The sequence below is a fragment of the Scyliorhinus canicula genome, chromosome 20 (genome assembly GCF_902713615.1).
Source record: "Scyliorhinus canicula chromosome 20, sScyCan1.1, whole genome shotgun sequence".
NCBI classification, from domain to species: domain Eukaryota; kingdom Metazoa; phylum Chordata; class Chondrichthyes; order Carcharhiniformes; family Scyliorhinidae; genus Scyliorhinus; species Scyliorhinus canicula.
In genome coordinates, this window is record NC_052165.1 from 64,170,112 (window position 1) to 64,192,597 (window position 22,486).

General features: G+C 46.7%; 1 protein-coding gene across 5 annotated transcripts in view; it reads right to left on the reverse strand.

The window, feature by feature from the left end:
- The window catches only part of iqub (IQ motif and ubiquitin domain containing), an 83,091-nt gene that overhangs the window by 25,280 nt on the left and 35,325 nt on the right, over positions 1-22,486 (reverse strand). For all 5 annotated transcript variants that reach the window (XM_038781262.1, XM_038781263.1, XM_038781261.1 and 2 more), the window contains exons 10-13: positions 21,078-21,245; positions 11,233-11,411; positions 8,980-9,135; positions 3,548-3,758 (exon numbers count right to left, since the gene is read on the reverse strand). In XM_038781262.1, coding sequence (XP_038637190.1) covers positions 3,548-3,758; positions 8,980-9,135; positions 11,233-11,411; positions 21,078-21,245 — 714 coding nt within the window. The remainder of the gene's footprint in view (positions 1-3,547; positions 3,759-8,979; positions 9,136-11,232; positions 11,412-21,077; positions 21,246-22,486) is intronic.

Here is a 22,486-nt window from a genome sequence, read left to right on the forward strand (position 1 = left end):
TTTTGTTGTGCTTATTTCTGTTTTTGTTGTTTCCGTTGTTGTTCTTGCTGTTTTCATCGTGCTTGCTGTTGCTGTTGTTGTCTTTGTTATGGTTCTTGGTGTTTTTGTTGTTCTTGTACTTTTTTGTTGTTGTACTTGTAGTTTTTTGTTGTTGCTCTTGTGCTTCTTGTGGTTTTTATTGTTCTTGTTGCGCTCAATGACTGCTCCGTGTGGATAATTAGAGTCATTCTCCAAGTTATTGGTGTCAGTGTCCTCTGTGGTATCTGCTGTTTCATTGAGTGTTTCTTCTTGAGATTTGTGAGAATGATCTGATGTTGCATTGATCTTGGTGACATCAGTCATCTGTGGTGGATTTGATTCCTCTTCTTTGCTTCCTTGGTGCTCCTCTTCTGGAGTCATTTCCGGTACATTTGAATCATCTTTGGCTTCTTGGTGCTCCTCTTCTGGAGTCAAAATCTTCAAGATTTCATTTTCTTGTGGGTCGTTTAGAGTGGGTGAGGTTTCAATTGACGTGGTCTCTCTGGACTCATGAGTAGACCTCCTCTGATTGTTGAGTGCTTCTAAACAGACGATGTGAGATAAGTCAGTCTCGCTGTGATCCTGCACATCCTGTATGTTGATTGTCACTGTTTTCATATACAGTGGGTAGACTTACATTGTCTTCTTGTTGATTATGTGAGCTTGGTCAACTTTTATAGCCTGCTTCTGGTTGCTCAGATATGGTGGGTAGACCTTCATGGTCTTGTTCATGCATGGCGTTCGCTATGGAGTCTTTAATTGCTTCCATTTTGGAGTCTGTCAATGAGCTCTCTGTGAGGATTGCGTCGCTCTCTTTGTGGAGTCTTTCATCGCTCTCTGTGGAGTCGTGCAGTGTTCTCTCTGTGGAGTCGATCTGTGTTCTCTCAACGGAATTGGTCAGTACTCGCTGTGTGGCATTGTGTTCTTCTTGGGTATTTGACAGGTTGCTGTCATCGACGATCTGCCATTGCATCATGGTATTGAATTCATCTACCATGAATAGAGTCGTGTAGAGCTTTCCAACTATGTTGCTGATGCTGTGATAAGCATATCCGAATAACTCAGCCATCTCTTGAGTAGTATTTTTCGATATACAAATCATCTCTTTTTGTTTTCGAATTGTTATAGTTCTCTTCATGTTCAATGAACAAATCATCTTCTTTGGTTTTGGATTTGTCATTGCGCTCTTGACTTTGGGTGGTGCAAACTGCTTGTTCCAGGGTGCTGCGAAAGTTATTTTCAACTGCTGGTAGAAGTTCAGGCAATGTTGTGCCTTTTGAGGTTGAATTTGGTGGTTTTGTGCCTTTAGAAGTCTTGTTTGTGATTTTCGGGCATTTCCCCTTTAAGTGGGTGTGGTCTGCATCTCATGACGTCATGACGCTCGTGACCTAAAGCGTAGGAATCGATTGCGCATGCACAATTCAATTTTCCTTTACTGTGCGCTTTTTTATAAACTGCGCCGCAGATCAATCGGCGAACGGTGTTTGATGTTCTGCTGACTGCGCAATGGTCTTCGCACAAATCGGCTGATTTAAACTGCGCATGCGCGGCTGCCGTTGCCACACATGTGCAGACCCAGATTTGCGTCTTTTGTTCCCCGGGCAGTTTAAAATGTGCTCAGATGCCATTTGAACTACTTTAGACCTGTGGAAAAGAACTTTATCATCGTTTCTTTCTAGGTAAGCACTTAAAGTTACTTTCTTCTTGCGATTACACTTGTCAATCGATTTTCCAGCATTAAACGTTTCTGTTCTGGTAATGATTGGTTGAGTTTTGCATCACTCATTCCCTGTGCAATTTGGTCTCCAAGCATTGAATTTCTTTAAGCAGCATTGTTACTGGCGTTACAGTACTCTTCAAATTTGGTGCTGTCTTCACCTTTCAAGTATTTAAAGCCGTTACATATTTCTCTAGCTTCATGTCCTGCAAGGAGCAGTGCTATTTTCATTTCTTCTGAGGCTGCTTTCAAATCATAAGCTATGATATATATGTCGAACATTTTTTAAAAACTTTTCCAGCTGTGACTTAAATTACCAGTTGTGTTCAGCTGCGGTGGAGTTCCAACAAATTCCATTAAATCAGCAAAGTCTTCCCATGTCGAATGACCAGTATGGGTTTTCTTGTCATTTCGATCTTTCTTTGTCTGCATCTTATGTAATCTTATAGTAAGCGTTCTGAAGTCTCCTGGTACCACGTGTTATTCCCTGTGTCTGAATAAAGCTCGTAGTCTTACAGTTGAAGTAGATGCTTTATTTTAAGTTTGTTCTCTCTCCAGCTCTTATACTATGGTACATCTGAGCTGCCTGTCTGTGTCCTGCTCACTAGCTGCCGTTCCTGTGATGAGTCCTTGACTTCCTGTTTATTTGTATTTATACATATCCCATGCTCCCTCTAGTAATTGCTTAGTTGTATTGCATTTACATTGACCCCTTGTATATATACACAGATATGCAGATCACTACAGAAACCACTAACAGCAACAGCAGCTTTCTCCGCCATCTTGTGCAGGGCTTGGAAAAAATAGCATCAAGGTGCAGGTCCCATGATATACCGCTAGTGGGACGGCCTCTGATTTGCCCGTCCAGCCAGCAGTTTAGAAACTTGAGGATCAGGGCACCATTTTTAAAGGCCACCGCAGCACAAAGGAGTTCACCACATGGCAGAAAGTTCACTGTAGGGTAGCTCGGTAGCACAGTGGTTAGCACAATTGCTTTGCAGCTCCAGGGTCGCAGGTTCGAATCCCGCCTTGGGTCACTGGCTGTGCGGAGTCTGCACGTTCTCCCCGTGTCTGCGTGGGTTTCCTCCAGGTGCTCCGGTTTCCTCCCACAGTTCAAAAATGTGCAGGTTAGGTGGATTGGCCATGCTAAATTGCCCTTAGTGTCCAAAAAAGGTTAGGTGGGGTTACTGGGTTACGGGGATAGGGTGGAGATGTGGGCTTAAGTGTGGTGCTCTTTCCAAGGGCCGGTGCAGACTCGATGGGCCGAATGACCTCCTTCTGCACTGCAAATTCTATGATCTTTGACCATGGAAACTGCTCCCCACTCGGCACTGACAGGGGCAGTTGCAGGGCATAACTTTCTCTCTCCCCCCTCAGCGATGCGCTCACCTGAGCTCCGCTTGGAGGTCTGCTCGTCAGGTGCACGCTTTGGGAGACCAGTTATGTTTCACGCCATCCTGCCCTCACGCCAACGTGAATAGATTTTCTGTCTGGGGGGGTGGGAATGATTCAGGCGTAGGGGCCTGTTAATGAACGCAAACGATGTTTCCGATATTCAACGTTGGGAAATGAGCCCAGTCACAGATATGGGGAGGGGACAATTGCATCACCTGTTTACTTCAATGTAAAACGTGATTTGGCTGTTCTCATCATATTTTCCGAACCCGTCTCCGAACCCGCCCGACACAATCAGGAGCGGAAAATGTCGGCCAAAAGTTTTGAACTGAAGCATACACTAACATTTATAATAAAAAGGATTGTACACTTACTACAGGTGGCAAGATCAATGCCTGCCTTGAAGCCACAACATACCTTCTAATGCATGAAAAAGTAGATCAAAATCTTCTTTTGTCTTTGGATTCATCCTTCTTTCATACTGCCTCTTTATGTAACTTTGCTTTTCCAATTTAACTTTCAGTTCTTGCTCCTGTTCCCATTGCACTCTCCTATTCCTTTGCATCCTCAGTTGCTGAACATAATTCTTCGCAGCCCAGCGTCTAAGGTTGGTCTGCAGCACAATTACCTAAAAGAAGAGAAACAAACAGTATAGCTAAACATCAGATAGCACATCAGTAATAGTAGGTTTCCATTAATGCTGGCATCTTCTAGAATGGATTTTGTAAAAGTTTATTTCTGCACTGCTATCACAATAGTTTATCAATTGCCACAAATCCGGACAAAATGCAAGCTGTTTAATAATTGACAGTACAGAGTAACCTAATAACACATTCAATTCTCTCCTTCAGATCAACCTTCAAATAGAATTTCATGGGGACTTCTGGTGGCGGCATGTAGGGAAAGGTCGCACACCAGATAGCTCCCACCAGGGTTCTTGTTTTTGGCCATTTCTGCCTGGTTTTCGGGGTACTCTTGTGGAAAAAAACCTATCCATCTGAAGATATAAGGTGCCTGTATCAGAAAGATGCCAAGAAAGGCTGGGGCTAAGAAACCTGCAGATGGAGATTCGTCAACAGACTTTGCATATCTCCTCCATGGAGAAAATGGTGCATGTTGCTCCAGTGCCTGCGGCTGCTCCGGTCATAGTGGGCATGCTTGATGATGGGCTATGAACGGAGTTCGATAAGTAATTTGAGAAACAGTGGACGGTGATGTCTGAAACCCTTCGAACGTCGATTGAGGATGCCCTGGGTTCCATCTGAGGCAAGTTGGAGACCTCTGAGACAATGAAGGAGGAGCATGGCGAGGTGTTAAAGGGCGTGGAGAAGGTTCTGCCGAAGACCAATGAGCAAGTTGGAGGCCGAGGTCTCCCTGGTGGCTAAGAAGAACGAGATTCTAAGGGCTAAGGTGGTCGAACTGGGAACCGTTCGATGAGGCAGAACTTCAAAGTCTTGGGAGAGAGTGGGGAAGGCCTGACCCCCTCTGTGTAGTACTCACAGGACCCACGTGCCCTCCAGAACTAGATAGAGTCCATTGAACACTCCTGCCTCGATCTAATGAACCACCAGGGCAGTCATCATTAGGTTTCACAGCTTTCAGGCGAAGGCACAGGACCTAAAGTGGGCCAAGGAACACTGGGATTGGAAATAGTAAGGTAACCTCACCAGGCTCTATCAAGACATCGGAGCTGAACTGGGGAAGAAGCGGGTGGCTTTCAATAAGGTTCAGACTAACTTGTACAAAAACGATGTTCAGTTTGGGGTGGTGTATCTGGCAAGAGTTTAGGTTAACTATGAATCAAAAGACTATTATTTTGATACGTCGGAGGACACTGATGCCTTTGTTAAAAAACATGGATTTGGTGTGTGTTCATTGGAGTCTGTGAGGACTTTTATTGTTATGGTTGGGAAAGGGTATTAGGGTATCTTGTATATAGTTATTTTTTTGCTCTTGTGTGGGATGTTTTTTTTCATATGTTGTATGTTGGTTGGTGGGGTCTAACTGTTCTGAGGGGTATTGTTTTATGTAATATTGTTGTAAATATATAGCTTGGGGTGATAATTTGATCTTGGTAGGGGTGCTGGACTATGTTTTACTTTTTGTACCCAGGTCGGGCAGTAGTGTTTTCTTTTTTCTTTACATAACCTGGTGGGGGCTGCCCGTTGCAGTAAATTTAGCTTACAAACATGAGCAAGGTGCGGGAGACAGGCTATAGCTTGTTGAACCTACCTCACAGCTCCAGGGACTCAGGTTCAATTCCGGCTTCAGGAGACTGTGTGGAATTTGCACTGTCTCCCTGTGTCTGGGTGCTCCAGTTTCCTCCCACAGTCCAAAGATGTACAGATTAAGTGGATTGGCCAAGCTAAATTGCCCAGGAGTGTTCAAAAGGTAAGGTGGGGTTACCGGGTTGCAGGGATAGGGCGGAGACGTGGGCTTAAATGGGGTGCTCTTTCTAACGGCTGGTGCAGACCCGATGGGCATCATTGCCTCATTCTGCACTGTAAATTCTATGATTCTATGAACCAGTTCTGCCTGTACTCCCTGGGCAGGTGCTTTATAATCCCTTTCGATGGGAATGCTGACTCCTAGATGGGGGGTGGGGGTTGGTGCGGTAGGAGATCCCCGAGTTACTTGGTCAGCTGGAATGTGAGAATGTTGAGTGAAAAGGTCAATTCTGATTGACAAACAGGTTGTTTTTTCGCCTACGAGCTGTGGTAGACCCTTACGGGATACGTGACGGTCACTGGGTCTTTGGCGGGCAGTTGGTGGCATTGGTCGATTTATACGTGCCGAATTGGGACAATACGGCATTTATTAGGAAGCTGTTGAGTTCTATCCCTGATCTGGACACACATCAACCGTTTTTTGGAGGAGATTTAAACTGTGTTCTTGACCCTAAGCTGAATCGCTAAAGGCCTAAGTTGTGGGCTCCATGGGGGTTAGCAACGCATTGTTAGCTTTCATGGAGCAGAAGTGGCGGGTGGGGAGGCAGATCTGTGATCAGGAATTTTTATTCTTTTCCCAGATCCACAAGGTCTATTCTAGGATGGACTATCCCTTGGGTAAGGAAGGTGGTGAACTCGGCTATAGTATCATGGACTTGATTTTGGAGTCAGGTCCTGCTCAGCGGCCTCTGTGGAGGTTGGATGCAGAGCTATTTCGCAGATAAGGAGTTCTGCGGGCGTACGTCTACGGCCATTGAGCAGGACGTCAAGTTCAACAAGAATGAATCTGTCTCACCCTCCACGCTTGGGAAACCTTAAAGTGGTTATTAGAGGAGAGATAATATTATATAAGGGCCATATGGATAGGAAGAATAAAGGTGGAACAGCAGATGTTGGTGGTTCGCAGGTACTCGTGTGATCCTACCCCAGAGCTCCTGGTGAGCAGGAAGAAGCTGCAGGTGCAGTTTGATCTGCTGTCCACGTGCAAAGCAGTGAGCCTGCTGTGGCACTTGACAGGTTTTTTTTACGAGCAGGCCTTGCCATCAGCTGAGGCAGCAGACAGCTTCCCGGGAGAGCATACAGGTTAGGTATGAGTGGCATACCTCCCGGGGAGAAATTTGCCCCTCCCGGGAAAAGGTTAGTGCAGCTTTTGAGGCATTTTACAAGGTCGGGGGAGGGGGAGGTGCACTGTCCTTTCCAGTGGTGGAAAGAAAGAGATGGGAGGAGTTGGAGGCCCTGTGAAGCCCTGCGGAGATACTAAAAGGTATTGGGTTGATGCAAACAAGTAGAGCTCCTGGCCCCAATGGGTGTCCAATCGAATTTCATAAAACATTTGCAAATCAATTAACTCCATTGATGATGGACATGTTCAATGACTCCTTGTCCCCGGGTTCTTTGCCCACTACACTTTCGCAGGGTCTATTTTGGATGAAGAAGTGTGGAGTGAGGCCTTTTATAAAGTAAAATCCATGTCCTGTGCAGGATAAGTTGCCTGATCCAACTTAGGGGCATTTCCATCGTGCCCAGGTTGCACTGCCAAGGTGCCAGGCTGGACAGGGTCCCTGTGCCCCGTGTCGGGGAGGTTTGGCGTGAGGGGGGCCCCCAAGTCCCCCTTATAGGTGGGTTGGGGCTTTGGGGGGGATTCAGGAAGTGAGAGATGAGGAAGCTGTTTCTAAATTGCGTACCAATATCTCCCTGCACTGAGACGTTTCGGCAAGCGAAGTTCCTCAGTGCAGGAAACGGGACTAAGTGTGGCTTCGTCGGGGAGTTCCCCGCAGAGGTCCCGAATAGAACCAGAGTCCTGGTAGATAGCATGGTGTTTCTCGGCACTGCAAGCATGGGAAACACCCAGCTAAGCGCGCCCGCCCCAGCACTCTATTCTGAATCGGTTAGATTGCGCCTTATGTCTTTAGCAGTGATTTACACCGATTTAAGAATAATTTGTTTTGGTTGATGGGAAGGAAATTTCCCAAGAATCTGCTCGTGTTAAGGGACCAACAGCACATATGGCTAAACATCTACTAGTTCGTTGAGGTGGATTGCAGGTACTCATGAGTTTCCTTGATGAGTTTCACATATGGAACTTTATAAGAAGCCTTTTGAACTCCAATTGATTATCATTTGCTGGATTATGAAATATTGCCCTTAAGCCCTTCAGATAAATGCTGACAGCACACCATGGGCTGCATTTTCTCATTGCCGAACCACGTGTTTTTCGGAGGTGCGCCGTTAGGGGTTAGGTAGGGTTAATGGGTTACGAGATAGGATGGAGGCGCGGGCTTAAGTATGGTGCTCATTTCAAGGGCTGATGCAGACCTGATGGGCCAAAAGGCCTCCTTCTGGACTGTAAATTCGATTATCTATTTCCTCCACTATTGCTGCAGTTAACTGATCCTAGACCTTGCACTCATGGCTGCAAGTGTTTCTGGGGGGTTTTTTAAAAACTATTTTTGCAAAGGAATGAAGTTGGAATAAGATTTATTTTTAATAATTTTTTCTTTAAAAAGCTGTAGACATCATCACGTGTTTAAATAAAAAAAGGTCTTCAGATAAAGAATGGTCAACCTGCTGTTTGGAGCAGCAATTCCCAAAAGCTGATCAATAAATTAGTTTTCCTGGGTATTTGAAAATACACTTTTCATGTTGTGTTGGAAAACTGTCAGAACCCCCACTAGCACCACATGGAAACAATCACTGATCTCCCCCTTGGACTTGTGGAGTACGAGCTCCCCAGGTAGGAGGCAGAGTCCAACCACCTCATTATGAGCAATGTATAAAAGCAGGCCTAATTCAGGGCCTGGTCAGACCAATCCTCCCAGATAGAATTGCACTGGGAGTGAGATGGTGCATTAATGGGCAATTGTAAATATGTAAATAAATCTTATCTCATTAACGACAGCTTCCTTTTCTTTTAATCTGCGAGAGTGATAAGTTTCTAATGCTGATCGAGAGGCGTTTAGGATAAGAATTCAAGCACCTGAAAAGGCTTTTAGACATTTGGAAACAGGCTACAGCACTGACAATCAGGCAGCAAAACTCAAAGAGCTGCACAAAAAAATAGCTGTGGACACTGATCTTCTCTCCATCCCTGTGGGGTCATTGAATTTAAGCATGATGTTTTAAAAAATAGATATTCACCACATATGCTATTGTTGGCCAAATACCCCATTGTGACACAGCTTAGAGTACTGACACCCATAAAACATGTTAAATATAATTATTATCCATTATTTGGTGCAACTAGATCAACAAATATATTATGCATTATTTGGTGCAACTAGATTAACAAATTGATAGTTGACTTGTCATCTGTGGAACCAAAGTTCCATAGATTATGCAGCTAATGATCTAGAAACTTAAAAGTAGCTTACAATATAGCCAATATACTTAATTAAAACCCACCGCTTTCAACCGACAGGCATGGTATTCTGCAGCAGTGAAATACCTTCCTGGAGTAATCAACTTATCTGTGATGTTGGACACGTAACAGCCAATTTTGGTCATCTGTGTGGAGGTGTGATTTGTTGTTTGTTGCTGCTGTTTCTTGTCAGAAATTGTCTAGATAGAAAATGTAACATTTATTGTATAAATTTGCAAAAGGCAGAAGAAAACAAACGTGTATTGTAAGAAGTGAAATTTGTGGAGAACAAAATGATGAATCCACTTGTTTTCCTCAGTAACAGATTGCTTTTTTCCAACCGTTACTAATTATGTTAATTTACTCTGGAAACAATAGAACCAATTTTCCAAGACTGGCAAGCAGCCAGCATATTAATAGTCAAAAGCATACGAAAGAAAAACAGGAACAACTTATATTTATTTGACTCCTTTAATGAAATAAATATCCCAAGGCACTTCCCAAGACCATCACAAAGCAAAATATGACTCTAGAGGCACATAAGGCAATATTAAAGCAGATTAGTTAAAGACGTTTCCGGTAAGGAATGACTGAAAAGAGAAACGAGAGACAAAAATATTTATGAAAGGAATTCCAGAACTTAAGTAAGGATTTTCATGGAAATCGTGGCCAGGGTTCAATTATGGGATTCCTGCCTCCATTCTCTGACTTTCTGATTTTCAACAGTGCTGTTTAAGGGTGTGGGCTGGTTCAGGTTGCAAGCCTGCAATCTCTCGTCCTGAGCTGGAGAGCTCCATTGCAGGGATAGGCATATCCTCTACAAATTTCATGGAGTTGGACAAGTTTCAAAGTTGTGGTATATGGCACCTCAAAGGTGTTGTGACCATGGTCCAGATGAGGAAACCTTTTTAAAAGTAAGCACAAAAAGGTCGTACCCACGCTCCCCATGCTAATCTCTGCCCCTCCTTCCATTCCCATGCCCATTCGTATCCCCATGACAAGCTATGGCACTTAACCCCATTCACACACTTGTACGCTCTGTGTACAGTATAGAACCAATGAACCTTACAGTGACAATACGCGTTAAAAAAAATTTTTAAGAAGTCATTCGTTCATAATTGTTTTTACCACAGGCCAATTAAAGTGTCAATCAACCAAACCTTTTAAAATTGAAGCACAGCTTGTTGGGAATCAATGTAGATGAATGCGTGCAGGGGAGATAGGGGAGCAGGAATTAGTGCAGATAGGGGCACAGGCAGCAGGGTAGAATATGAGAGGCTGGTGCATTAAAATAGCATTGTCTGGGAATATAGTCGAGAGGCAAGGACGGAGTTGATGATATTATGGAAGGAGAAACAGGAGGTCATAGAGGTGGTGGTAGGAAGCTCATCTCAGTGTCAAAATCAAAATGACAGAGCCTCCTGTCACTTCACCTATTCCAGTTGGACAAAACGTTCTCAACAGTTTATTGGCTGGATTTACATGGGTGTACAGTATTTCATCTAGGGAATGGAAAATTAAAACAAATGTCCTCACTACTTTTTATGACTTTTTAGCCACGATTTAAAATAGAAGGGTTGAAATTAGCATTGAAACAGCATATCCATTCCCAAAGATAGGTAAAGGACTTTGAAAACATAAAAGCTCAGGAGTCCCGAGAAGATAAATCCAAAAGACAATTTATTTTCTGCCTAAAGAAAATGGCGCACCCGGCATACAGCACAAAGATCCCAACTGGGACTACCGATCATGTCGGTCCCAATCCGCGTTGGCTATTATGAAGTGATTTCTATGAGCCCCAGCTGATGGGCCTCTGCTGATTAGCTGGGAAGCTCGTATTCCATGAGCCCCTTGTGTTTAGCTCAGTTGGCTAGACGGCTGGTTCGTGATGCACAGCAAGGCCTGCAGTGCGGGTTCAATCCCTCTACCAGCTGACGTTATTCATTAAAGGCCCCACCATCTGAGCCTGAGGTGTGGTGATCACCAACAGTCAGCTCTCCCCCTCAAATGGGAAGCAGCCTATGGTCATTTGGGACTATGACAACTTTACGCCTACGGCCATACTAGTCTGAAAATGCCTGATCTCGGAAGCTAAGCAGATGCAGGACTGGTTAGTACTTGGATGAGAGACTGCCTGTAAATAGCATATCAATCAGGTTGTCCCCATCGATCTCGTGAGGGTTATTACAGAAAATAATATGGAATTTTTCATAAACTTCGAACAAAACAAAATAACAGATTACGGCTTTATTATTTTAAAATCAAACATATCACACAACCAAAGTGTTTGACTCTACCTGTGTCTCCCTGCAGAACCTCTCCACACAACGACAGTCTGTTCTCCTTTTGTGTGTAGTCTGTGTTCCTGCATGATGGAATTCTGTTCCTGTGAACTTGTGTTTGTAGCCACCTAGAAAGGGCTTTTGATAGGGAAGTCTTTCAATTTCTACCACCACACAGCAATCTGCACCGTCATCTGTAAGAAATCAGTGTTTACTTTTCTCTTAATTGTTTTTCAGAGTATCCATTTGTTTTTCTGAGCAACCCTTTGAACCAGTGTATTTTTCTCCAATAATTTTGTTCAGTGAAGTTTGCAGATTAGACTTAATGACGTTACTTGGCACCTTAGATTCTTGTTTTAACTGTAATAAATGCCTCACTGTAAATGAATTGCATAAATATACACAAGATGAATTAAGTTCAACATTTTGCTGTTCATGATGTCAGGGGAATTGACTGCCATCAGTAATGAGCTTCATTTCAGGAATGAATACAAGATAGATAAAACGCAGTTCTCCTTGGAGGGGAAATTCAAGCTCTTACGATAAAGTCCTCTGTAGCCATCTGGGATGGCCACTTACAATAAGAAACACACGGTCACAAAGCATAACGGGAAAAATGGCCAATGTAAGGTTCAGGCTGGCTCAGAGCCTGAAGGTATATTTGTGAGCGAAGAATCCAGACGGTATCGAAACCCCCAACCGATTAGCATTTTGATGGCCCATCTCCGTCAGACAAAGGACTGATATTTGAGCAACCGATACAATCCCAGACATTTCGGCACCACTCCCTGTACTCGAAAAGCGTAAACAACAGGAAAAATGACCGCTTAGGACACGCCCAGCCATCACGGCACCCACCCCTTCATTGGTTCAAATCGAACACAGTGATCAAGAATTACCCAATTTATGGGGTCCAAACTGAAGGACCGCCCAAAACAGCGCAAAAACCTCCAAGGGTAAAGAGAGAGACCACCATGTGTTCGGCCTCTCTTGGGCCTGGCGCTCCGGCAACGTCTATCTCCAATTGCAGCACCACCAGAAGAAAGTTGAAGTTCAATGCCTGCTACCAGACTGATGAGCCCAGTTGAGCAGCAGTTACTGCTACAGACCACTAACAAAGGCCACTGTTCCTCTGACCTAAGTTGGGTGCCTGAAGTTAAGTACAGGTTGACATAGTTGATAGGTATAGTTTAACTAGTAGTGTCTATGTTGCATGATTAATTGTGTGTGTAAATAAAATACCCTTGATCTTGAACTAACTAACTGGTGTTTGGCTCTTTGATCGATATCCGGTTGAACCTTTTGATGGTATCTGATACCTGGCGACTCTGAGCAATAGAATATTGATAGCCAAAGGAAAAAGGGCAACCTCATTGATTGCCATATTCATAGCAGGCAACACCTCCAGGCATTTGCTTTGTATTTCAGCAGCATTTGATAAAATGTAATCACTGAATGAACAAAATTTATTAACAGGACTTCCGGTTGCGGCTATGACTAGCTAAGCCGCACATTTGGAAGCTCCTGCGACAAAGGTGTTTTTGGGCCAATTGGAGGGCCCCAACGGTGCTGAAAAGACGAGTCCCGGTGGGGGAAGGTCCCCTGAGGAGAACTAGACCGATTTTATGGTCGGTACCCGGAGTGGAGCGGCAAGAAAAACGGCAGCAGCTCCCCAAAAAAAGCGGGGGAAGAAAATCAAAATGGCGGCCGGCGGCGCATCGGAGGAGTGGAAGAAATGGGCGGAGGAGCAGCAGGCCGCTCTCCTCCGTTTTTTCACGGAGATGAAAGTGGAGCTCTTAGAGTCCATGAACGCGACGGCCACCAGGTTGGTGGGAGCCCAGGCGATCCAAGAGGCGTCGATTAAAGAGCTGCAGCAGGAGATGACCGCGAGGGAGGAGGAGGCCACAGTCATCGGGGCAAAGGTGGAGGTGCACGAGGCACTCCACATGAAGTGGCAGAGCCGCTTCGAGGAGCTGGACACTCGGATGAGGAGGAAAAATTTGAGGATCCTGGGCCTGGAAGAAGGCCTGGAGGGGTCGGATCTCCCGGGATATGTGGCGGAGATGTTGAGCTCCCTGATGGGGGAAGGGGCCGGTCCGGCGCCCCTGGAATTGGAAGAGGCATACCGGGTCATGGCCAGGAGGCCTAGGGCAAACGAGCCCCCGAGGGCGGTGCTGGTGCGGTTCCAGCGGCTAAGTGATCGAGAGAAAGTCCTGAGGTGGGCAAAAAGGGAGAAAAGCAGCAAGTGGCAGAACCCGACGGTAAGGGTGTACCAGGACTGGAGTGCGGAGGTGGCAAAGCGGCGGGCCCGGTACAACCGGACAAAGGCGGTGCTACACGCGAAAAAGATCAAATTTGGAATGCTGCAGCCGGCGCGCTTGTGGGTCACCTACAAGGACCAACATCATTATTTCGAGTCCCCAGAGGAGGCCTGGACCTTTGTACAAGAGGAAAAGTTGGACACGAACTAAAACCTGGGAGCACCAGGTGGTAGCCGCCTGGGGACTCTTGATTGAGCAAGTGGCCCTTTTCTTTTTCAGGCCAGGTCGGAACTGGGTAACAGTTTCGTGGATTGTTTGGGGTGTTTTTTCTCGAACGGTTGACTTTTCTGAATATCTTGAAGGTTTCGAGTTGTTGGGTGTTTCTGTATATTTGTACTGTTGAAATCTCTATTGTGGGTCGTTGGCTTCTTATGGGGTGTTTCTTCCCGTTTCCAATTTCCCTTAGTTATTTACCCCTCTTACCCTTTTCCTTTGGGTGCTTGGGGGGGTTTTTTGTTCTTTTTTTCTTTTCGGGTTATGGTTATCTGCGGTTATTTATACTGTTTGATGGAGGGTGATGGTTGGGCACATGGTTAGTTGATAGCTAGTTAATTATTTTGTTATTGAAGTATGTAGTTAAGTATTTATGTATTTAGTTGCCATTGGGTATTTATATCGTTAAGTTGGGGAGACGGGACGGGGGTGAGCGGGTTGATTATGCGGGTCTTTCTCTGGGGTTTTAAGGGGATCTTTCACGGGCGCAGATGGGGTGAACCGGGAGGAGTCGGAATGTGGCAGGAGCAGCCGGGTCAGCGGAGACCAGCTGACTCTCGGGAGTACGATGTTGGGTACATCGCGGCTAGGAGGGGTCCTAGCCAGGGGGGGGGGGTGGGGGGGGGGGGGGAAGGGGGGGGGGGGGCTGGGGGGGGACACCGGGTTGCTGCTGGAAAGACCAGGGATGAGAAGGGGAGAGCCGGGGGGGTGGGGGGGGGGGGGGCCATCGCTATGGGAAGCGGGTCAGAAAAGGAGGGATGACCCGGGGCGAGCAAGGGACAAGACATGGCTAATCGACAGGGAGTAGGGACGGGTCGCTCTGCGATCCGATTGATCACGTGGAACGTAAGGGGGCTGAATGGGCCGGTCAAAAGATCAAGGGTCTTCTCACACCTGAAGGGACTGAAGGCTGATGTAGCAATGCTGCAGGAGACTCATTTGAGGGTAGCAGATCAGGTCCGCCTGAGAAGGGGGTGGGTGGGACAGGTGTTCCACTCAGGCTTGGATATCAAGAACCGGGGGGTGGCGATTTTGGTGGGAAAGAGGGTGTCGTTTGTGGCGGCAGAGGTGGTGGCAGACAAGGAGGGCAGGTACGTGATGGTGAGGGGTAGGTTGCAGGGAGGGAATGTGGTACTGGTAAATGTGTATGCCCCGAACTGGGACGACGCGGGTTTTATGAGGCGCCTGCTGGGCCTCATCCCGGGACTGGAGGCAGGGGGCCTGATCATGGGAGGGGACTTTAATACGGTGTTAGACCCTGGGCTGGATAGATCGAGTTCCAGGACGAATAGGAGGCCGGCAGCGGCAGAGGTGTTAAGGGGGTTCATGGAGCAGATGGGAGGGGTAGACCCATGGAGATTTGGTAGGCCTAGGGCGAGGGAGTATTCTTTTTTCTCCCACGTCCACAGAGTGTACTCTAGGATCGATTTTTTCGTATTGAACAGGGGGCTGATACCGAGAGTGCAGGACACGGAGTACTCGGCCATTGCGATATCGGACCATGCACCACATTGGGTGGACGTGGACATGGGGGAGGCGCGGGATCAACGCCCGTTGTGGCGCCTGGATGTAGGGCTGTTGGCGGACGAAGAGGTGTGCAGAAGGGTGAGAACGGGCATTGAGAACTATCTGGGTACGAATGACACAGGTGAGGTGCAGGTGGGGACGGTCTGGGAGGCCTTGAAAGCAGTGATTAGAGGAGAGCTGATCTCCATAAGGGCACACAGAGAGAGGAAGGAGAGGCAGGAAAGGGAGAGGCTGGTGGGGGAGCTCCTAGAAGTAGATAGGAAATATGCGGCGGCACCAGAGGAGGGGCTATTAAGGGAGCGGCGTAGCTTGCAGGCCAGGTTCGACCTACTGACCACTAGGAAGGCGGAAATGCAGTGGAGAAGGGCGCAGGGTGCGGCGTATGAGTACGGTGAAAAGGCGAGCAGGATGCTGGCACACCAGCTTCGTAAGCGAGATGCAGCCAGAGAGATTGGGGGAGTGAGAGAGAGGGGTGGGGACGTAGTGCAGAAGGGGCAAGAGGTGAATAGGGTCTTTAGGGACTTCTATAGGGAATTGTATAGGTCTGAACCGCCGAAGAGGAGAGGGGGAATGAAGAACTTTCTCGACAAATTGGGGTTCCCAAAGATACAGGAGGAGCTGGTAGAAGGGTTGGGGGCGCCGATAGAGCTGCAGGAGCTAATTAAAGGGATAGGCCAGATGCAGGCGGGGAAGGCGCCGGGGCCGGATGGGTTCCCGGTGGAGTTTTACAGGAAATTTGTGGACTTGGTGGGTCCAGTGCTGGTGCGAGCCTTTAATGAGGCGCGCGAGGGGGGGGTTCTGCCCCCAACAATGTCGCAGACCCTGATCTCCTTGATTTTGAAGCGGGACAAGGACCCGGTCCAGTGCGGGTCCTACAGGCCCATCTCCCTCCTGAATGTTGACGCCAAGCTGTTAGCAAAGGTCCTGGCAACCAGGATAGAGGACTGTGTGCCAGGGGTAGTCCATGAAGACCAGACGGGGTTCGTGAAGGGACGCCAACTTAACACAAATGTCCGGAGATTGTTAAATGTGATTATGATGCCAGCAGTGGAAGGGGAGGCGGAGATAGTGGTAGCGTTGGACGCGGAGAAGGCATTTGACAGGGTGGAGTGGGAATACTTGTGGGAGACGTTGGAAAGGTTTGGGTTTGGGGAGGGATTTATCAAGTGGGTCAAACTGCTCTATTCAGCTCCGATGGCAAGTGTGGTAACAAACGGGAGGAGGTCAGAATATTTTGGGCTCCATCGAGGTACTAGGCAGGGATGTCCCCTATCCCCCTTACTCTTTGCATTAGCGATTGAGCCGTTGGCGATGGCACTGAGGGGTTCAGGGGGGTGGAGAGGACTGACAAGGGGAGGGGAGGAACATCGGGTCTCGCTCTATGCGGATGATTTGTTGTTGTATGTGGCAGACCCGGAGGGGGGAATGCCGGAGGTAATGGGGATACTAGCGGAGTTCGGGGACTTTTCGGGGTATAAATTAAATCTGGGGAAAAGTGAGGTCTTTGTAATACACCCGGGAGACCAAGGGGAGGGAATTGGGAGGCTCCCCTTCAAAAGAGCAGTTAAAAGTTTTAGGTATTTGGGGGTGCAGGTGGCAAAGAACTGGGGGACCCTCCACAAGTTGAACTTTTCCAGACTGGTGGAACAGATGGAGGAGTTTAAGAGGTGGGACATGGTGCCGCTGTCGCTGGCAGGGAGGGTGCAGTCAGTTAAAATGACGGTCCTCCCGAGGTTCTTGTTTTTGTTCCAGTGTCTGCCCATCTTCCTCCCCAGGGCCTTTTTCAAGAAGGTAACGAGTAGTATCATGGGGTATGTGTGGGCACATGGCACCCCGAGAGTTAGAAGGGTCTTTTTGGAGCGGAGTAGGGATAGTGGAGGGCTGGCGTTACCCAACCTTTCAGGATATTACTGGGCGGCAAATACATCGATGGTACGAAAGTGGATGATGGAAGGGGAGGGGGCAGCCTGGAAGCGCATGGAGAGGGCGTCCTGCGGCAACATAAGCTTAGGGGCACTGGTAATGGCACCATGGCCGCTCCCTCCCACGAGGTATACCACGAGCCCGGTGGTGGCGGCCACCCTCAAGATCTGGGGGCAGTGGAGGCGACACAGGGGGGAAGTGGGAGGTCTGATAGGGGCACCACTAAGAGGGAACCACAGATTTGCGCCGGGAAACACAGGAGGGGGATTCCAGAGCTGGCAGAGGGCGGGTATTAGACAACTGAGGGACTTGTTTATAGAGGGGAGGTTTGCGAGCCTGGGAGAGCTGGAGGAGAAATTTGGGCTCCCCCCGGGGAACACGTTCAGGTACCTCCAAGTGAAGGCATTTGCCAGACGACAGGTAGAGGGGTTCCCCGCGCTCCCCGACACGGGGGTGAGTGATAGGGTGCTATCAGGGGTCTGGGTCGGGGAGGGGAAGATCTCGGACATCTATAAGATTATGCAGGAGGTGGAGGAGGTACCAGTAGTGGAGCTGAAAGATAAGTGGGAGTTAGAGCTGGGGGAACAGATAGAGGACGGGACATGGGCAGACGCCCTGGAGAGGGTCAACTCGTCGTCGTCATGTGCGAGACTAAGTCTCATTCAATTTAAGGTACTGCATAGAGCCCACATGACGGGGACAAGGATGAGTCGGTTTTTCGGGGGTGAAGACAGGTGTATTAGATGTTCGGGAAGCCCTGCGAATCATGCACATATGTTTTGGGCATGTCCGGCACTGGAGGAGTTCTGGAATGGGGTGGCAGGGACGGTGTCGAGAGTGGTGGGGTCCAGGGTCAAGCCAGGATGGGGACTTGCGATCTTCGGGGTTGGGGTGGAACCGGGGGTACAGGAGGCGAGGGAGGCTGGAATATTAGCCTTTGCGTCCTTGGTGGCTCGGAGGAGGATCTTGATTCAGTGGAGGGACGAAAGGCCTCCGAGTGTTAACACCTGGTTAAACGACATGGCAAACTTCATCCAATTGGAAAGGATCAAATTCGCCCTGAGAGGGTCGGTGCAGGGGTTTTTCAGGCGATGGCAACCCTTCCTAGACCTCTTGGATCAGAGATAGAAACTGAGGCCGTGACAGGGGAGGGGAGGGCGGGAGGGAGGGGGGGGGAGGGGGGGGGGGGAGGGGGGACCAAGACGAAGGAAGTACGGTAGCGGTGGTGGCACGGGCAAGGCCTGCCCGAGGACGCTGCTAGAAATGATAAGTTGGTCTGACTGGCGGTTCGCCGGCGGGGGTGGGGGGGGGGGACGCGCGAGATGGGGGGGGGGACTTTTTTCTTTTTTTTGTTAAGTAGGGGGGTTTGACTTTGTTTTGTTATAATTTAAATGTAAATGTAGGGGGGTTAAAATGTTTGTATTTTGAAAAATTTCTTCAATAAAAATTATTTAAAAAAAAAAAATTTATTAACAGAAAAAGGGTGAATGCATGGATTTGTCCATCAATGGTCTATACAGGCTAGCTGAAAATTGTAACTACAGAATACTGCGAGATTCATTATATTGCAATCGACGAAGCTGTATCAGATCTCTTGCAAACAGGAGAGAGTTTAACTCTCACTAAGAGAGTACAAATTGTGGACAGACTGAGCTCAGAAAACTAAATAGAGCAGTTATTCTTGTGGAAAGTGATGGCCCATGGAAACATTTAAAATTTTGAACAGAAGAGGGAAAGAGCATGTGTGGGATTCTCCGCCGGCGTAATTTTCCGTTTTGCCGGCGCCCGGGGGTTTCCGCACACTGGGAAACCCCATTGACCGGCCGGCGTAACGGAGAATCCGCCAGCGGGCCGAGGCTGAAAAGTGGCGTGGCGGAGAATCCAGCCTACATAAGAGGGAAAGTACTAAGACAAAAGCCTGTGAAAATTGGGGAAAAGAACGCCAACCACCATATTGAAATGCTCTCGGTATAGAGGAAAATATCTGCGCAAGCAGGAAGAATGCCCTACTGGGGAGCAGAATGTCACAACTGACGAAAGTTAGAACATTTTTAAATTGTCTGACGATCTAAAACAGGCATCCTGCAAAAAGAAAAAAAAACATAACAAGGCCAAACCAGATTGAAGAAGAAGTGGAAGAGCCATAGAAAAGGCAAATAACGCACCTAGGAAGCGAATGCAACAAAAAATAATTACTGCCGCATTAAACTAGAAATGGATGGACACCCCACAGATTTTCAAAATTATTCAAAGGGGCTGGTGTTTCCGTCTTAGCTGACAAAGTAAAATAGCTCAAGCACATTCATCCATCCAGCTACAAGATTCTGGCAGGACTGAAAGTCATAGGTCAACACTTGGCTGTTGTATTCGGTGTTTGATGTCCAGCAAGGAATCTGCAAAACGACTTGACTCGTCCAGACCAGGATCTTTACTGAATAACACGTGGTAAGATAATGATCTGTTGCAGAGCAAATTATCTTAGAACTCCTCTGGGTTTACCCTCGCACAACTGTCCACTTGTCTGTTTTATAACCCACTGTGGCTAGTCACATGAACACTGTCTTGAGATTGCATGGTGTGTCTTTACCTATGATATTACTTACAGACATATCACCACATTGGTAAGAGTAAAATGCAGGATGGAGAAATCAATGAAACTCTGTATGTTATACAGAACCAAAAATGATCATTATTGAGCTAGAAAACATGCTTATAATTGAAGCTGCATTACAAAGAAGTTTAAGTTGCTGATCAGCAGTACAGTGATACTCTTAGGAATGCATTTTCAGCATTATTTACAGGTTGAGGAAAGCTGAAGACCAAATATCATGTAACCTGAAGAGCTGATGCAAAACTAATTTACCGATTCACACCAAGAAAAGTCCCTCACCCATTCCTGGACAAAGTCAAAAGTGAAATTGAGCACGTTACATCAGGAGGTTTCCTCTCCAATAACCATGCAGACAAAGTGATGTTCTGGAATGGGCAGAGTCCCAAAGCCTGTTGATTTCGCTCAATTAAACAAATCAGTGGAATGCGAGATCCACCCGATGGCATCAGTGGATGAGTGTCTTGCCAAATTAGCTAAAAATACCCTATTCACCAAATCAGATGTAAAAAGCAGCTTTTTGAATTTGCCTCTGGAAAAAGAATGCAAACTATGGACCACTTTCAATATGCCATTTGATCATTATTGCTTTCATAGATTACCAGCCAGAATTGCAGTGTACCAGAGATATTGCACAGCACAATGTCCGACAAAACACGCTGAACAGTAGACCGAACTTTGCAGAACCTCGGGCCCAACCGGATCGCGAAAATGCCCCCCACCCTCCCCCCCCAAAATCGCAACCAGCATTCAGGATCCGGCCAGACGCAACCTTCCTTGTTCATCGTGGCCGGGAACTTCAAGGCCAACCTCAAGAGTCTACTGCCAAAATTCCACCAATGCATCTCCTGTCCCACCAGGTCCCCCAGCATCCCGGCTCTAGGGTAACTGTCCGTGTGGAGTTTGCACGTTCTCCCCGTGTTTGCGTGGGTTTAGTCCCCATAATCCAAAGATGTGCAGGCTAGGTGGATTGGCCGCGCAAAATTGCCCCTTAATTGGAAAAAATGAATTGGATATTCTAACTTTTAAAAAAGCTCAAGAACTGATCATATGACTATAATGTACAAGGTTAAAAAAACAAAAAAAAGTCAAGAATTTTAAAAAATGGCCAAGAATTTAAAAAAAGATCCATTTTGTTCATCTAGTTTCTCCAGAATCCAAATTCTCCATTTATGAAACTAATTGCTGTTAAGCTTTGCATTCTTGTACAAATCTGAATAGATTTGTCAAGTCTACAATATCCACAAGGATGCCTCCTTTTGCATTACCTTTTTGAAATTTGACAGTTATCACATCAGATGTGGCACATTCCTGCTGTGGTCTAATTAGTTTGATTGGGTATTTTTCAGGTTCAGCGGATGCCAGTTCTAGCTGAATAGAGCCATGTGGTCTGACTCCTAAATCTACAAGTGTTTCAGAATCCTTAGCCGTTCTGCCTAAAACATAAGAGAAGAATGTTAATTCATCAACACTCAAATTTTCATGAGATGCTTCGGAATACGTATCAGGCTGAGGTACAAAACTTTAGTCATTAATTCAAAATGATAATAGGCACAAGATTCCTAATATAAATGAAAAATTACAAATGCAATTCTTCTCAACATTTTGAAAAATATACTGGTTTAACCACAACTTGTATTGATATAGCACCATTAACATAATCAAACATTTGGGGGGGGGGGGGCATTATCAAACATTCCAAAGCACTTCACAGGAGCATTGAAACTTGTAACTGCTTTAGGATGGGATCATCATGCTCCTGTATCATGTCACTGAGCAAATGCACATTCCTGAAGACTGTTAACCATAACTCTGGAATTCCTATAGGCTCCTCCATCTCTTCATTTGGTTTATCTTCCTCCAGCTTGACTTTTACTTTTACCTCATCAGATAACTGTGCCACTTCATCTCATTGCCATTTGCAATCATCCTCTGTCGTAGTGCTGTCTGGAATGTACAGCCACTCAACTAGCTCCAGTGCCTCACACGCTTCCGTGGAAAATGTGATAACGTTACTTCTGTTCTGTACCCATGCTTCAAGCTCACAGGTTCCTAACAAAGCAATTTCTTTCCCATTGTAGTCTCTCAGCAGTCTTGTTTGATTGACGACTGTCGGTTTGACTCAGCCTATTCAAATGATAAGGTTGGCTCCCGGGTTGAGCTTGCATTTAATTAAAGTGCCATCAATCATCAATGGAATCGTCCATCTGTCTTCCATGGACTCAGAATCACTATCACTACTGCTACAACCGATAAGACTTCTTTGCTTTGCATATTCGGACTCATCGTGTCCTCAGTTGAATTCAGATCAACGAAAAACAGGTCTTCAATGCACAGCTGATCAATCACGTTGACTGATCCTATTTGGTCCACTGATGGACGTGAAAAACATTGCCTCGCAAAGTGATTTGTTCAGCCACACTTGGAACACACCTTGCCAAATCCTGGACACTGTCATGGCAAATGTAGATTGCCAATTTGCTGGCATAAAATGGCGGACCCAGTTGGCAGCTTAAAATGGCCGCCCACATTGGGACCACATTTCTTATTCATCTGAGTCACAATGCTTATTGCATTGGCATCTTCATCCACATTGGAGCCAAAATGTTTCAGATTGAGTGTACTAATCTTCTGTGCAGCTAGCTCACAGACATGAAAAATCTTGATTGCGTTTTCT